The sequence below is a fragment of the Schistocerca cancellata genome, chromosome 4, assembly GCF_023864275.1.
Source record: "Schistocerca cancellata isolate TAMUIC-IGC-003103 chromosome 4, iqSchCanc2.1, whole genome shotgun sequence".
Taxonomy (NCBI): Eukaryota; Metazoa; Arthropoda; class Insecta; order Orthoptera; family Acrididae; genus Schistocerca; species Schistocerca cancellata.
In genome coordinates this window covers 167,805,824-167,822,435 of record NC_064629.1, presented here as the reverse complement: position 1 = coordinate 167,822,435, position 16,612 = coordinate 167,805,824, and the positions used below count along the sequence as shown (strand labels likewise).

Here is a 16,612-nt window from a genome sequence, read left to right as displayed (position 1 = left end):
GTGCTGGACGTGCAGACCGCGTGAGACGACGCTTCATCCAGTCCCAAACATGCTCAATGGGGGACAGATCCGGAGATCTTGCTGGCCAGGGTAGTTGACTTACACCTTCTAGAGCACGTTGGGTGGCACGGGATACATGCCGACGTGCATTGTCCTGTTGGAACAGCAAGTTCCCTTGCCGGTCTAGGAATGGTAGAACGATGGGTTCGATGACGGTTTGGATGTACCGTGCACTATTCAGTGTCCCCTCGACGATCACCAGTGATGTACGGCCAGTGTAGGAGATCGCTCCCCACACCATGATGCCGGGTGTTGGCCCTGTGTGCCTTGCTCGTATGCAGTCCTGATTGTGGCGCTCACCTGCACGGCGCCAAACACGCATACGACCATCATTGGCACCAAGGCAGAAGCGACTCTCATCGCTGAAGACAACACGTCTCCATTCGTCCCTCCATTCACGCCTGTCGCGACACCACTGGAGGCGGGCTGCACGATGTTGGGGCGTGAGCGGAAAACGGCCTAACGGTGTGCGGGACCGTAGCCCAGCTTCATGGAGTCGGTTGCGAATGGTCCTCGCCGATACCCCAGGAGCAACAGTGTCCCTAATTTGCTGGGAAGTGGCGGTGCGGTCCCCTACAGCACTGCGTAGGATCCTACGGTCTTGGCGTGCATCCGTGCGTCGCTGCGGTCCGGTCCCAGGTCGACGGGCACGTGCACCTTCCGCCGACCACTGGCGACAACATCGATGTACTGTGGAGACCTCACGCCCCACGTGTTGAGCAATTCGGCGGTACGTCCACCCGGCCTCCCGCATGCCCACTATACGCCCTCGCTCAAAGTCCGTCAACTGCACATACGGTTCACGTCCACGCTGTCGCGGCATGCTACCAGTGTTAAAGACTGCGATGGAGCTCCGTTTGCCACGGCAAACTGGCTGACACTGACGGCGGCGGTGCACAAATGCTGTGCAGCTAGCGCCATTCGACGGCCAACACCGCGGTTCCTGGTGTGTCCGCTGTGCCGTGCGTGTGATCATTGCTTGTACAGCCCTCTCGCAGTGTCCGGAGCAAGTATGGTGGGTCTGACACACTGGTGTCAATGTGTTCTTTTTTCCATTTCCAGGAGTGTATTATGACGAAAGCAGAAATGTAAACACAATGCCATTTAGACAAGAAAAAGGACAAAATGCTACCATATTTAATGCTGTAGCAAATGAATATAACAGGCCCTGTGTGTGGGAAACTAAATGCCATCTATGAAGAAAACTAACGCTCACCAGGCGGTAAATGTAACATAGCCAGTAACAAAAACACAAACGACAGTCAGCCAACACACGCAAACAGACAGTACTTTGGATACTTTGCAGAAATGGGTCAGAGAAGAACAAGAATACACGGTAAATAATAGGGAGAATGTACTTAATGGGTTTGAGTCTGTTATGGATGAAGATGAGGTAAAAGCTAACATCTTTGACAATGATGGCATTCTAAAAGCTGAAGTTGAGGTAGGAGAAGTAGAATTGGTTTTGCAAAGTTTTAAAGCAGAGGAATTGATTAATGAAGGGGTTAGCAATAGTAAAGAGGTCAAGAAATCTAATAGCTGTATTGACGTGCCACACATGGTAACAGCTGACGACAGCATTATAAGTAGTAATGTTGCGCAGGGACACAGTTGCTCAGAGTTAGAGGATAGTTTGGCTGATGTGCAGCAAACAGAAGTAGAGGGAGACCTCAAGTGCTTTGATTTGAAATTGGTGGACAGGATTGAAAAGGCAGCTAAAAATGTAGAGATTAATGAACCCCAAAATTTAAATGTGAATATAATTGCAATTGATCAAAACTACTTTAGCTGGAAACAAATTGAGAAGGATTTATTAGAAGATGTGTATGAAAAAACCGGTTCAGTGTAAAATAACTCACCCTCCTCGAGTAACAGTGCATTGTCTTCTTGACAGTGACAGTGAAGCAAGTGCTTTATCCCAAGCATTTTTTGACTCTGTTCCCAATAAGGGCGAGTTAACTGTCATGAAAGTAATTGGTTTACAAATAATAGGTGCTATTGTAAAAGTTTCTATACCAATTCAGCATGAAGCTTTGATACCCATTGGTATAAGTGAAGTAATTATGGATCATCCTCGTCTAATAGTGCTAGGTTTGAGTCTTGATATGGTGATAGGTACCGTTTTCTTGTCAAAGTATCAGGAAAAAATTGATTTTGATCAGAACAACTTAGTTTTAACTTTACATGACTATCAAGTGATAATAGAGCCTTTATAAAAAGTCATATAGGTGATTAAAGTGATTTAGAATAAAGGGTACTTACTGGAAACACTGAATTCAGTAATAAGGTGCAAGATGCTAATGTTGAAGAGAGAAATATCTGAGAAGAAATAGAGGAAAAGGTACAATCAACAAATCAAATTTCTGACACACAAAGAGCAGAATTAAAGAGTGTATTAACTAAGCATCACTATGTGTTCTTGAACACACCTGGTGAAGTTAAAGGGTACGAATGCCATTTGAATATAAAGCCTGGATGAGTTTTTTCAAGAAACCTTATCAGATACATGTTTCAAGAAGACAAGCAATTAGGAATGAAATTCAACATATGTTGGCCTGGGGTGTCATAGAGCAAGCAGTTAGTGAATATGATAATCCTCTTGTTGTTGTGCGTAAGCATGATGGAAGTGTAAGGTTAGCACTGGATGCACATTGGTTAAATGAAATTGTAATCAGAGGAAGTGATCATCCTCAGAATATGGATGAGCTGATTCAAAAATTCCAAGGTGTTAGGTAGCTCACATCAATGGACGTAACTTGTGGGTACTGGAATTTGCCCCTGGCAAAGGAATCACGCAAATATACAGTCTTTTTGTATGAAGGAATGTGGTGCCAGTACAAAGTAGTCTCATTCGGATTAAATATTTCTGTGTGTGCCTTTGTAATAGTAATGGCTCATGTATTAGGGTGGGAATAATTAGATAAGGTAACTGTTTATGTAGATAATATACTGTTGGCAACTCCCACATGGGAAGAACATATCAATCTACTGGACAGGGTGCTAGAGGCTATAGAAAATCGAGGTATGAAATTAAAGTTAGAGAAGATTGAATGTGTAAAGGACACAATAAAATTCCTGGGGCATGAAATTATCAGGGATGGCATATTGCCGGATCCATCCAAATTATCAGTCATTGAAAAGTTTGAAGCACCCCAAAATCAAAAGCAACTCAGGTCAATGTTCAGTTTGTTCAGATTCTACTGACCTTTTGTTAAAGATTGGTTGTTTAATGCTCTATGTTTACTTAACTTGTTAAAGAAGAGTACCCCATGGGTCTGGACTCAAAAACTGCCAGTCTGCTTTTGAAAGACTAAAAAACCGTTTGGTTAATAGTCCGCTTTTGCACCTTCCAGATTTTACAAAACCCTTTTGCATGTCAGTTGATGCAAGTGGTTATGGGATTGGAGTAGAGTTCTTTCAGATGGAAACAGAAGGCGACCAAGAGGTTCATAAAACCATCACTATTGCAAGTCGTTCACTGCAACCTGCTGAGTGAAATTATGGGATTTCAGAATTAGGGGCACCAGCCATCGTGTTTGGTATGCAGAAGTTTGAGCACTGTTTGTTAGGGCATAAGATGATAATCTATAGTGATCATAAGGCACTTACGTTTTTAAAAGACATGCAAACTGAGACATCCAAGACTAACTAGGTGGGCCATGTACCTTCAGCAGTTCGACCTTGAAATTAATTACATACAGGGAAATAACAATCTGGTAGCAGATGGGCTATCAAGAAGTGCTGAGGTATGTAATGAATCCGAACTTCCCTTAGCAGATAGGAAGGAAGTAAGCATTTTGGCCACACATGAGCTCAGGGAGGAGAGTGCCCTGAAGAAAATATTTAAAAACTTAAGACGGGAGCAGAATGATGACGATCAATTTAAGCTGCTCAAAAGCCATTTAGGACTCCCGAATTATCCAATGGTAGCACAATATTATTGCTTACATAAAGGAATTTTATTCCATAGAAGAACGTTAGATTCAGCAGAATGGAAGGTGTATTTTCCTTCACAGCATGTGGATCTGCTGAGATTCAGCAGAATGGAAGGTGTGTTTTCCTTCACAGCATGTGGATCTGCTGATAGATTATATGCATCTAAGATATGACCATCATGGAGCTAAGAAATGCATTGCTACATCAAGTGAGAAAGTCATGTTCGATAACATGCGTCATAGAATAGCATAAAGGCTTGCATCCTGTGTTATATGTCAAAAGGTACATGCAGTAAATAGAAAAGTACAAGGAGATATGCACCGTGTAAAACCAAGTGAAACCATGGAGTTATGTGCAGTTGATCTTTTGGGAGCCCTCCCAACATCTAAAACCATGTTTTTGTGGTGATTGACGGTTTTAGCAAATATGTCAAGCTACACCCCCCCAAAAAAAGGGCCAATGCCAAAATACTTGTAGGCAAGCTAGAGAAGGAGTATTTTGTAAAGATTGTCAAGCCAAAGAATCTCTTGTCAGATAATGGTCCTCAATTTGTATCTGAAAGATTTAAGGCGTGCCTTGAAAAGACTGGAATTCGCCATATTAGGATCTCGGCATACTTTCCGCAGGGGAATATGAGCAAGAGAGTTATGCGCAAATTAAACAGACCGTGTATAACTTACTGTGCCAGGAAGCATTCAACTTGGGCTGAGCATATTAAAAATTTTGAAGAAGTAATCAATAATCTTAAACATGCTGCGACAGGTTTTGCTCTGTGTGAGCTAATGTTTAATCAGGAACCCCATAACATCATTTCAAGTATGATTGATTTTCCAGTTTTAACTCGGAGCTCTTTAGATAAAAAGAAAGCACAGGTCAGGGCAAATATACATAAAAGAGCCTTGGATAGAAAAAAAAAAAAAAGGCATGACGCAAAAGCTTCCCCCACTAGTTTTAGAATTGGTGAAGTAGATTGGTCAAGACTAAAGAAAAATCAAAGAAAATTTACTCATGTCTATCACGGACCATTCAGAGTAATAAGTAAACCTCATGCAAGTGCATACCGCTTAGAATACCCAAAGAGTGAAAAGGAACAAGGTCTATGAAATATTGTAGATCTGAAGAGATTTGAAAGTAACAGTAACTAGCTACTGTGGGAGTCTGTCACTCTGTGGCGGATAAACACTTTGGTGTACCGTACGGTCTCAGCTGAGTTTGTTGATCAGATTGTTTGGCCACATTTGACATGAAAACACCTAAAAGCCATGTGTGTGTAAGATCTGAGTTTTTATGTACTAGTTCCGAGTTGTAGCACTATAATTTTGCTGCTGGGCTATGATGTCCATCACCAAAATACACTCCTGGAAATGGAAAAAAGAACACATTGACACCGGTGTGTCAGACCCACCATACTTGCTCCGGACACTGCGAGAGGGCTGTACAAGCAATGATGACACGCACGGCACAGCGGACACACCAGGAACCGCGGTGTTGGCCGTCAAATGGCGCTAGCTGCGCAGCATTTGTGCACCGCCGCCGTCAGTGTCAGCCAGTTTGCCGTGGCATACGGAGCTCCATCGCAGTCTTTAACACTGGTAGCATGCCGCGACAGCGTGGACGTGAACCGTATGTGCAGTTGACGGACTTTGAGCGAGGGCGTATAGTGGGCATGCGGGAGGCCGGGTGGACGTACCGCCGAATTGCTCAACACGTGGGGCGTGAGGTCTCCACAGTACATCGATGTTGTCGCCAGTGGTCGGTGGAAGGTGCACGTGCCCGTCGACCTGGGACCGGACCGCAGCGACGCACGGATGCACGCCAAGACCGTAGGATCCTACGCAGTGCCGTAGGAGACCGCACCGCCACTTCCCAGCAAATTAGGGACACTGTTGCTCCTGGGGTATCGGCGAGGACCATTCGCAACCGTCTCCATGAAGCTGGGCTACGGTCCCGCACACCGTTAGGCCGTCTTCTGCTCACTCCCCAACATCGTGCAGCCCGCCTCCAGTGGTGTCGCGACAGGTGTGAATGGAGGGATGAATGGAGACATGTCGTCTTCAGCGATGAGAGTCGATTCTGCCTTGGTGCCAATGATGGTCGTATGCGTGTTTGGCGCCGTGCAGGTGAGCGCCACAATCAGGACTGCATACGACCGAGGCACACAGGTCCAACACCCGGCATCATGGTGTGGGGAGCGATCTCCTACACTGGCCGTACACCACTGGTGATCGTCGAGGGGACACTGAATAGTGCACGGTACATCCAAACCGTCATCGAACCCATCGTTCTACCATTCCTAGACCGGCAAGGGAACTTGCTGTTCCAACAGGACAATGCACGTCCGCATGTATCCTGTGCCACCCAACGTGCTCTAGAAGGTGTAAGTCAACTACCCTGGCCAGCAAGATCTCCGGATCTGTCCCCCATTGAGCATGTTTGGGACTGGATGAAGCGTCGTCTCACGCGGTCTGCACGTCCAGCACGAACGCTGGTCCAACTGAGGCGCCAGGTGGAAATGGCATGGCAAGCCGTTCCACAGGACTACATCCAGCATCTGTACGATCGTCTCCATGGGAGAATAGCAGCCTGCATTGCTGCGAAAGGTGGATATACACTGTACTAGTGCCGACATTGTGCATGCTCTGTTGCCTGTGTCTATGTGCCTGTGGTTCTGTCAGTGTGATCATGTGATGTATCTGACCCCAGGAATGTGTCAATAAAGTTTCCCCTTCCTGGGACAATGAATTCACGGTGTTCTTATTTCAATTTCCAGGAGTGTAGATCAAGATCATCTTAACTTCGTACAGTATTGTCAGGTAGTGATAATTTCAAATATTAGTAAAAATTCTGAAAAAAATATTAGACATTTCTGTTTTTAGTCTTGTGATGGAGTATTTTCTAAAATAAAATTCTTGCCAGTCATTACAAAAAAATCAGAAAAACTAGAAATTTTCAATAAAAATATTTTTTACTTTAATGTGTGCAAAAAGACATAAGCGCTAGCATATTTGGACTGAAAAAAAATGCACATTCTCAAAGTTTATAGACGCATGTTATACATATTTTATTATGAAAACATAAATCTATTTTGACGGGGAAAAAAATGCGTTAAGAGGAGTGAAACTGTTTCACCTATGTTGGTGAATTTGCATTCTGTTGCACCTCATAAAAACTTTCTGTGAGACATCATTATTCTGTTGTGTCACCTGTGAATGCAATTTATTTATGAGTGATTTCGTGTACAGCAGCACGTGAGTATTTGTATGCCACAGACAGCTTACTTTATAGGGCTGAGAATATTCCATACCTCTGGAATTTTTTTTATTTGCAGCTGTTACAGACCATTCCATGCACCATCACCAGAAATGTGGATAAACACTATGTAAAAGTAACTGTAGGTACTTTCAGGCCACTATTTCTGTTGAAGCCAAGCTAAATATAATTGTCAGTATGGTTTTGGGGAACTCAAGTTTTATCAAAGCATGCTACGAGACTTGCCCTCAGCAAACAATAAGTGTACTCAAAAACTACATTCTTGCTGCTGCAATGTCTCTGCATTCCATTAAAATTTTTTGTCCGTAATTACACTTTCTGAATTGTAAATCATGTAAATGATTAATTTTTTCACACAAATCACAGTATTTATCTAGCTATTGGATACCCTTCTTATCATAGTAACTAAGTAGGATTCTATGCAATAACTTTTTGTTAAAATTGTCAAATTCCAAAGCTTTCTGTTTTCTTGGAGATTAAATCACACATGCTCACATCTTGAGGTTCTGCCGTACTGCAATGTTAATTTTTAATACAGTCAATTTAGAAATACTGCAAGCTTTTGGCAGCAGTTATGAATTTGTACAAAATGTGCATTATTCCTGTCACCTTCACTGTTTGCCAGATCAACAAAAATATTTCAGTATGTTCAATATGTCAATTTTAGTTTGTTTTCATTTGTCTTGTCATCATTTACGCACATCGACTGGTGTAGACTATTGCTCCTTCATTGAGCTCACTGCAAGACACAAGTCAGTTATCTTTCTATGGAAGACTGAAACCACATGTGAACACAAGATATCGCATTGGAACATTGAACATAGAGCTGACACTGATGTCCATTGCTGCTGCAGTCTGTGTGTGGCAACAAAGCTGTGAACCACGCAAATCGCAGCGCTTCATGCCTGATGACATTTATGCCTCACCTTCTGTAATGCTGTATAAGTGCTTCTGTGTTACACAATTTTATATTTCTTTATTTGTGTATTGAAACCAAGACATCTTATGTTGCATGCAACAAACTTCAAATTGGTGTAAAGTGCACTACAAACTTGGATATGCAAATAGTTAGCATTTCAGCACAACCACACAAAGTAGGTAGGAGTAAAGCCATCTACCATCTTTATACATGGAAAGATTACACAGAAGATTTCTTGAAACTTTCTGGCAGATGAAAACTCTTTAGCAGATTGACACTCGAACTTGAGACATTTGACTTTTGCGGGCAAGTGCAGTTGTCCGTGAAAGGCAAAGGCCCTGAGTTCGAGTCTTGGTCTGGCACACAGTTTTAATCTGCCAGGAAGTTTCATATCAGCGTACACTCAACTGCAGAGTGAAAATCTCATTCTAGAAGATTTCTTATTCAGAAATTTTGTGTGAATGTTGTTTGTTTGTGAGATGATTGTGTTATGCTTTGTGTGAGAAGGAGTAATGTCTACCAGCACTGTTGGGTTTTGACAGTGGCAGGTTCACGGCCTATCAAAACTGCAGTTCATTATTCTGAGGCACTACTGCTCTTGTTGGTTGGTATCCTATAATTGACATGCAAATATGGAATTTGTGGATTGAGTAGAGACTTGCTCAGTGCCATACAGGAAGTTTGTGGCCTCACATAGCTAGCACCTGAGAGGAAAGATATATTCTCTACTGAGCCATGTAAGATTGTATCACTATGTCATGTTCCATGAGTCAGTGAATGGGCTTGTTTGCTGCAAGATAAGTATCCACTTGGACAGTGTGATGTGGCCTGGAGCATGTGGCATCAGCATGGCGGCCATTGTTAATGCTTCCCTTGAAATGGCAATAGAGATAAGCATGCTGGCAATGAAAAATATTAACACTGTACACAGAGGTGGCACCAAATCATCATTGAAGATGAATCCTAGTTGTGCCTACAGCATCACAATGGACGTATCTGTGTGTGTAAGGTTCACATTTGTCATTGTCATATGAGCCAGTTGCAAGCCACTGCGATTGATAAACTCAGGCATATAGGTGGTGTGCAATGTGGAATAACACACCCCTCATCATCCAAGCTCAGTTCAACTTGATGAAATACCAGGTTAGAACTGTTGTTACTGCCAGAGGTGGTGTAGCTGTGTGCACTAAATTTTACAACTTCAAATGGCACTGGAGTTTCAGATCTTGTAGAAACTAATGTCATCTCTTTAATTATCATCATCAACTATTTACATGCACTGCTGAATCAATGCATCTGCTAAACTTCTCCATAACCAATGCGTCATGCAAACCTCAGTATGTGGATTCGTTGGTCAGTATCCATCTATCTGGTAGTTTTGTAATGTTATCTACCTGTCTTTCCTTAGGTAACTATCCCAATCTATCTTCAAATCACAGTAAAGAACTTTATTGGTCCATCTACCGTCTATTTACTTGACTAATTATCACAGCCACATCCATTTCAGTTTCGTTAGTCGTGATCACTGTCTTCCACTCCATCTGCTCTGTTATCAGTTCTTAATTTTTCAGTCTCTTCGAGTAATTCCCAACAGACATGTCTCTGTTGCACAGTGGAAACGTAATTTTGAAAGTTCTGTTAGTTTATTAAATGCACTACATGTCATTTTGCACTTTCTTTTGCTGCTATAGATCTGAAAACTCATCAACTTGCTCTAGGAATTTATTATTAATTTGTGCTTTCATATTTTTCATGTATCTATGAAAAAAGTATGAATCCTTGGTATAGTGGTAATTTGTACACATTTCATAATTTTGTTCATTACTTGCAAGTGGGCTATATTCATTCACAAAGCCATCATGTTCCTTTGTTTGATTGAAATCCAATGTTTTCTCTGTGCACTTGGTGATAATTTTAGGGAATATCTGCACTTGGAGTTAATTTTAGGGAATATCTTGTACATTATGGAGATGAGGCTAATAGATGTGTACAGCCTATGTTTTGTTTGTGTCCATTTCTGTGAAGCTTTTTTTTCAGTTTGAAGAACTGCCTTCCTATAAATGCATTTGTAAATAATGTTGCTAGTTCCTTTTGTATGATATTTCCTTCAGATGTAATCTTTAATTGAAACCTGGTGCCTTTTCTTTATTCAAAGTTTGAATGGATTTATTAATGTATTTTTGCCAAAAGTTTGATCTATTTCCAACAGATTTTTTACAGTACAGTACCTTGCTGTTACATCTCACCATCTATTCCCCTTGTAGCCTGAAAAAAAACTCAATTGCATGCAGCCATTTCTAATGACCTCTTCATCATTGGAACATTAAGCTGTTTCTTCCATCTTTCATCTGCATTCAAATTACAATCATTACTGTGTCAATTACTATTGTGTCTACCAAGGTAATGTTTAGGTATCATCCATTTACTAAACATAGTTAATCAATTATTCCTTAATGCAGTATCAAGGTGAGTTATTTCATTACCAGTAACTAGATTCTTGAGAGTTCTGTATTTCAAAACAAAATCAAATGAAAAGCATGATGTCATATACACACAGGTATAATTCAGTTATTTTGTTTCATGTATATTAAACTTGTCCTGTTCTTATTTCACAGTTAAAGTCTTTTCTTTTTCATGCATAAGAATAATGATTTGCCCATAAATGATTGATTCAGAATTGTATTGACAGTTCTTTTATATCTTACTGTGAGGCATAGTTCTATTTTATTTTCTGGCTCACATTAGTTTTGTGGTTTCTTTTCCATGCACATGGTACTGACTAGATGCGAGGATCATCAGATACCCTTGAAAGATTTCAGCAGTCTATAGGTCGGAGGTATGTATGATCTGTAGTAAAAATTAAGATGTGTCATAAAGTTTGCAATTATATGTTGTGAAGGGTGTAAATATCTCAACATGTTTACTAATATGTTTAAATGAAACATTAGTTTTCTTTGAACTTAAAAATGTTGTTGTTAACAATATTTAACTCTGGTTGTGCTGTTTTGTGGACGCTTGGTTATAGTATGATAATAGACATGTGAAAGGAGTTTTGTTGTTCATCTAAATTACACCAGCAAGTAGGTGGATTGAGTGCTTCAAATTTAATTTGTGTATTACATCTGGAACATCTGTCACACATAAAGTAGAAATACGTACTGCTTTAATTAAAGCAGCTGAGGGACACAATCACATGGCCTCTTTCCTTTGCCTCCTGATTTGTTATTCAAAGCATTCTGGTCTGTGTTGTGTCTTAGTGCAGGCTCTGTACTGTTGTTGGACTTTAGTCCATCAGTTCAGCACATAGGTAGTGGCACATTTAGCTGGCTTGACTATAAAAATTATAATTTGTAGGGGTTCACATTGTCACTGACAACTGGGGTTTTATGATCCTTCCCTGTTTTGAAAAGAAGGCATCTTATTGGGGCTTATATGCAGTAGGTAACGAAGGTAATTGCATATTTGAGTTTTCTTTGCATTAAAATATATAAAAAATTGTGCACATAAAATAATTATTTCATGGTCTTTACGACAGATGGGTTAATTGGTGTGGTGTCCCAAATCTGGTGATTACTGCTATGACAGGTCTGTAGATTGCAGATTGCACTTCTAAGGAGGGATAATATCTAAAATACTTGCACAAGTAAGGGTAGAGGCGGCCTTGGGGAAAATAATAGAAATAAGTACAGCATTTCGAAACTGAGGACTGAATGTAACAAACAACATTTTATTTTAATTTTGTTAAGTAATGTCAGTCAAAATTTTAAATAATAAGGGCCAATCAAAACACAATCAAAATGTGAGTGTCAGTGCATCCATCACAAAGAAATAAAAAGTTATATTATTGTTAGAAGTGGGATGAGTTTTATGATTAGTTATCCAATATTAAACACACAATACTGTTGCATATAAATCAGCGAAAATGCATGAACATTGTAAATTAATTGTCTGTATCGTAAAAATCTTGAAAGCCATAGCTCCTATAGCATAAACATTCAATAAAAAACTCCATTAAAGTGTAAAAAATGAGAATTAATCTATTTTCTCACAGCACTAGCAGAAAATGGAAAAGTAAGACCCATGTGGGTAGTCCTTAAAACCAATTATAATAAAGCTCAATACTTAAAATGAGATTAGCTCAAGGTAGCACAACTATTATGTAAAAGACACCATATTAAGTTTAAACAAACAAACACATATGTAAACTAAATGTCCTCATAAATATCTGTGAGCATAATATCTTCCTTAATTATATTTACATAAATACAAATGATCCAACCCAATAAATGTGTAAAGTGAGTAGCATGAAGTGCAGTGGTATGCACAGCAAAATTCTTAAAACATTTGTTTACCGTTCATTAAACAACAAAAATTCAACTGTCACTTTGTCCTTTTACAGAAAACTACCTTCAACATCAGCACAAAATCAAGTTAATTACTCTTAATTCATGTGGTAGTTGTTGCTACAGCTTCACAAACAGCACAGTTAGTGAACAGAATGAAAAGCATTGGCTAAACACTGAGAAGAAATTCAAGAAACTAAATTTTCATTCCCTTTCAAGTGGAAAGTCAAAATACAGGATTCTGAGATACACATAGAGCAAGAAAATATAACAATACATGCAATAAACTGAAAAGCCATCTTAAACTCTCATTGTAAAATAAATCATATAAAAATATTCATTTCTTAAAATCCTGGGAGAAGTAACAAAATATTGAGAAATAACACTACAAACCTAGTCTCTATCTCTCTCTCTGTGTCCCGATAGCAACTCCAGGTTTAAATCCCAATCCAGCACAAATTTTCACTTGTCACTATTGGATTTATTTCAATGTCTGATTGTGATCTGATTCACGTATACCACCACAGCGTAGTTTGGTAATTTGCCAATAGTCAGTGATAGTCCCAAACATGGCAACTTTAGGTGTGGAGGGAGCTTTCTGTGTGTTGGAGTTCGACAAAAAACAAGTGTGCTACAACCGTTCAACGGATGTTTAGAAACAAGTATGGAAGGCCATTTACCACTGGCACAACAAATTCATTACGACGGGTTGCTTGTGCCTGGCAAAGAGAAGCGGATGTCCCAGTGTGAGTTAAGTGAATGTGGAGCCCGTACGAGAGACATTCATAAGGAGTCCAAAGAAATCGGTGCATTGTGTGTTCCGTGAACTCAAAATGGCTCCAATGACAGAGTGGAAAGTCCTGCGAAAGAAGCTGTCAATAAAACCATTCAAATTGGAGCTAGCGCAGAAGCTCAGTGATGACAAGAAAGATAAGCGTTTTGAGTTTTGTTCACAGTTGCAAAAATTGAACGAGGATGGGGATGGCATTGTTGGATCGCTTAATTTTTAGCTACAAAGCCACGTTTCAAACTAATGGGAAAGTGAACAGGCATAATTGTTGAATCTGGGGTACAAAGCATCCACACGAATGCATTGAATTTGAGCGTGATTCGCCAAAGGTAAATGTTTAATGTGCCTTGTCACATCAAAAACTATACGGGCCATTTTTCTTCGCCGAGAGCACTGTCACTGGATATTCCTACTTGGACATGTTGCAGCAGTGGTTGATGCCTGAAATGCAGTTGGACTCTCCATTCATCTTTCAGGAGGATTGGGCTCCACCCCATTTTCATTGTGAAGTTTGTGGGTACCTGAACATTGAGCTGTCGCTTTGATGGATCGGCCGTGCTACAGAAGGGGACAACTGTTTCATGAAATGGCCTCCCTGATCACCAGATCTCACTCCGTTTGACTTTTTTTTTGTGGGGCACATTAAAGATCTGGTGTATGTACTGCCTCTACCACGTGATGTAGCAGCGATCCGGGAGAGAATATGGGAAGCGACTGCTACAGTTGACGATACCATGCTGGGATGGGTATGGAAGATTTCAATTACCGTATTGGCGTGCTGGGTTACTCATGATTTGCCAGAAATGGTGCCTGTTCGTTCGCACATGTCTTAACTTGCAGACACCACACATATAGAGAATGACTATGTTATTAAGGTACAAGACTGTATTGCTGCTAATAAAATTTGAAACTGAATATCGAGCCTACCAACAGATATAATTATTTAATCAGGAAGGCTCTGAAGAAGTGTAATTTAATTCTGAGTGAGTGAGAGGTCAATGAATGTTTGGTCATGAAACCACAAATACCTATACTCTGTGCTCAACATAAGGTCCATAAGGCTGGATATCCCATATGCCCTGAAGTGAATTATGTTGATAGACCTGCATTAAGAATTTTTAAGTAACTTGATATCCTAATAAAAAATTATGCTTTACAAACAAAGTATACAGTTAAAAATGCCAGTGGTGTAGGTATCCAGATTAAAGAAGCAACCATACATGTGGAAAGAAAATTCGTCTCATTTAATATATAAAATTTATTCAAAAAATGTGCCGATAATAGAAACCATGGACACCATGAAAAAGAACCCACCGAAACATAAAAAACTGGAATAGATGGAACTGATGAAATTATTAAGTTGCTACAATTGATATGAACTTTCAGTTATTTTAAATTCGAGAATGAGATATACACTACTGGCCATTAAAATTGCTACATCACGAAGATAACGTGCTACAGACGCGAAATTTAACCGACAGGAAGAAGATGCTGTGATATGCAAATGATTAGCTTTTCAGAGCATTCACACAAGGTTGGCGCCGGTGGCAAAACCTACAACGTGCTGACATGAGGAAAGTTTCCAACGGATTTCTCATACACAAAGAGCAGTTGACCGGCGTTGCCTGGTGAAATGTTGTTGTGATGCCTCGTGTAAGGAGGAGAAATGCATACCATCACGTTTCCGACATTGATAAAGGTCAGATTGTAGCCTATCACGATTGCGATTTATCATATCGCGACATTGCTGCTCGCGTTGGTCGAGATCCAATGACTGTTAGCAGAATATGGAATCGGTGGGTTCAGGAGGGTAATACAGAACGCCGTGCTGGATCCGAACGGCCTTGTATCACTAGTAGTCGAGATGACAGGCATCTTATCCGCATGGCTGTAATGGATGTGCAGTCAAGTCTCGATCCCTGAGTCAGCAGATGGGGATGTTTGCAAGACAACAACAGTTCGACGACGTGTGCAGCACCATGGACTATAAGCTCAGAGACCATAGCTGCGGTTACCCTTGACACTGCATCACAGACAGGAGCGTTTGTGATGGTGTACTCAACAACGAACCTGGGTGCACGAATGGCAAAATGTCATTTTTTCGGATGAATCCAGGTTCTGTTTACAGCATCATGATGGTCGCATTCATGTTTGGTGACATCGCAGTGAACGCACATTGGAAGCGTGTATTCGTCATCACCATACTGGCGTATCACCCGGCGTGATGGTATGGGGTGCCATTGGTTACACGTCTCGGTCACCGCTTGTTCGCATTGATGGCACTTTGAACAGTGAACATTACATTTCAGATGTGTTACGACCTGTGGCTCTACCCTTCATTCAATCCCTGCGAAACCCTACATTTCAGCAGGATAATGCACGACCGCATGTTGCAGGTCTTGTACAGGCCTTTCTGGATACAGAAAAGTTCGACTGCTGCCTTGGCCAGCACATTCTCCAGATCTCTCACCAATTGAAAACATCTGGTCAATGGTGGCCAAGCAACTGGCTCGTCACAATACGCCAGTCACTACTCTTGATGAACTGTGGTATCGTGTTGAAGCTGCATGGGCAGCTGTACCTGTACACACCATCCAAGTTCTGTTTGACTCAATGCCCAGGCGTATCACGGCTGTTATTACAGCCAGAGGTGGTTGTTCTGGGTACTGATTTCTCAGGATCTATGCACCGAAATTGCATGAAAATGTAATCACATGTCAGTTCTAGTATAATATATTTGTCCAATGAATACCCATTCATCATCTGCATTTCTTCTTGGTGTAGCAATTTTAATGGCCAGTAGTGTATTTACAACCAGATAGTGTTGCAGTGGGTAGTTATGTTGCTTGCACACTGGCAGATAGTTTCATAAATCATATAAAGAACCAATCCTTTGAAAAATTTACTGATTCAACTAGCAAGATTTTATATTACAAGTGGTATGTAGATGATTCTCTTGTTGCCTTCAGTGGCTCAGTTGTTATCACTATGGAACTAGAAAAAGAACTGTCTATTTATTTTTTTAGGTTTGTTGATAAAGAATGACAATGGCACCCACAAATTCAGAATGTTTTGGAAACCAACCTATTCTGACAGTGTAATTCATAACAGTTTGTGCCACCCAGAAATACATAAGAAAGGCTTTCTTTACCTCATGACCAATCAAATCAAATCCCATTAGAAGAGAATGGCATTGCTGAAGAGTTATGTCTTCTAAAGCATATAGCAGCAAATAATGGCTAAATGCTGATATTGTAGACAACATGTATGCTACAAAATTACATAGCAAAAGCA

The 16,612-nt window shown here is 40.6% G+C and overlaps 1 protein-coding gene across 1 annotated transcript in view; it reads left to right on the top strand.

The window, feature by feature from the left end:
• LOC126184692 (uncharacterized) overlaps positions 1–16,612 on the top strand; it is a 331,999-nt gene that overhangs the window by 197,870 nt on the left and 117,517 nt on the right. Inside the window, exon 12 of the mRNA XM_049927189.1 lies at positions 10,969–11,021. Coding sequence (XP_049783146.1) covers positions 10,969–11,021 — 53 coding nt within the window. The remainder of the gene's footprint in view (positions 1–10,968; positions 11,022–16,612) is intronic.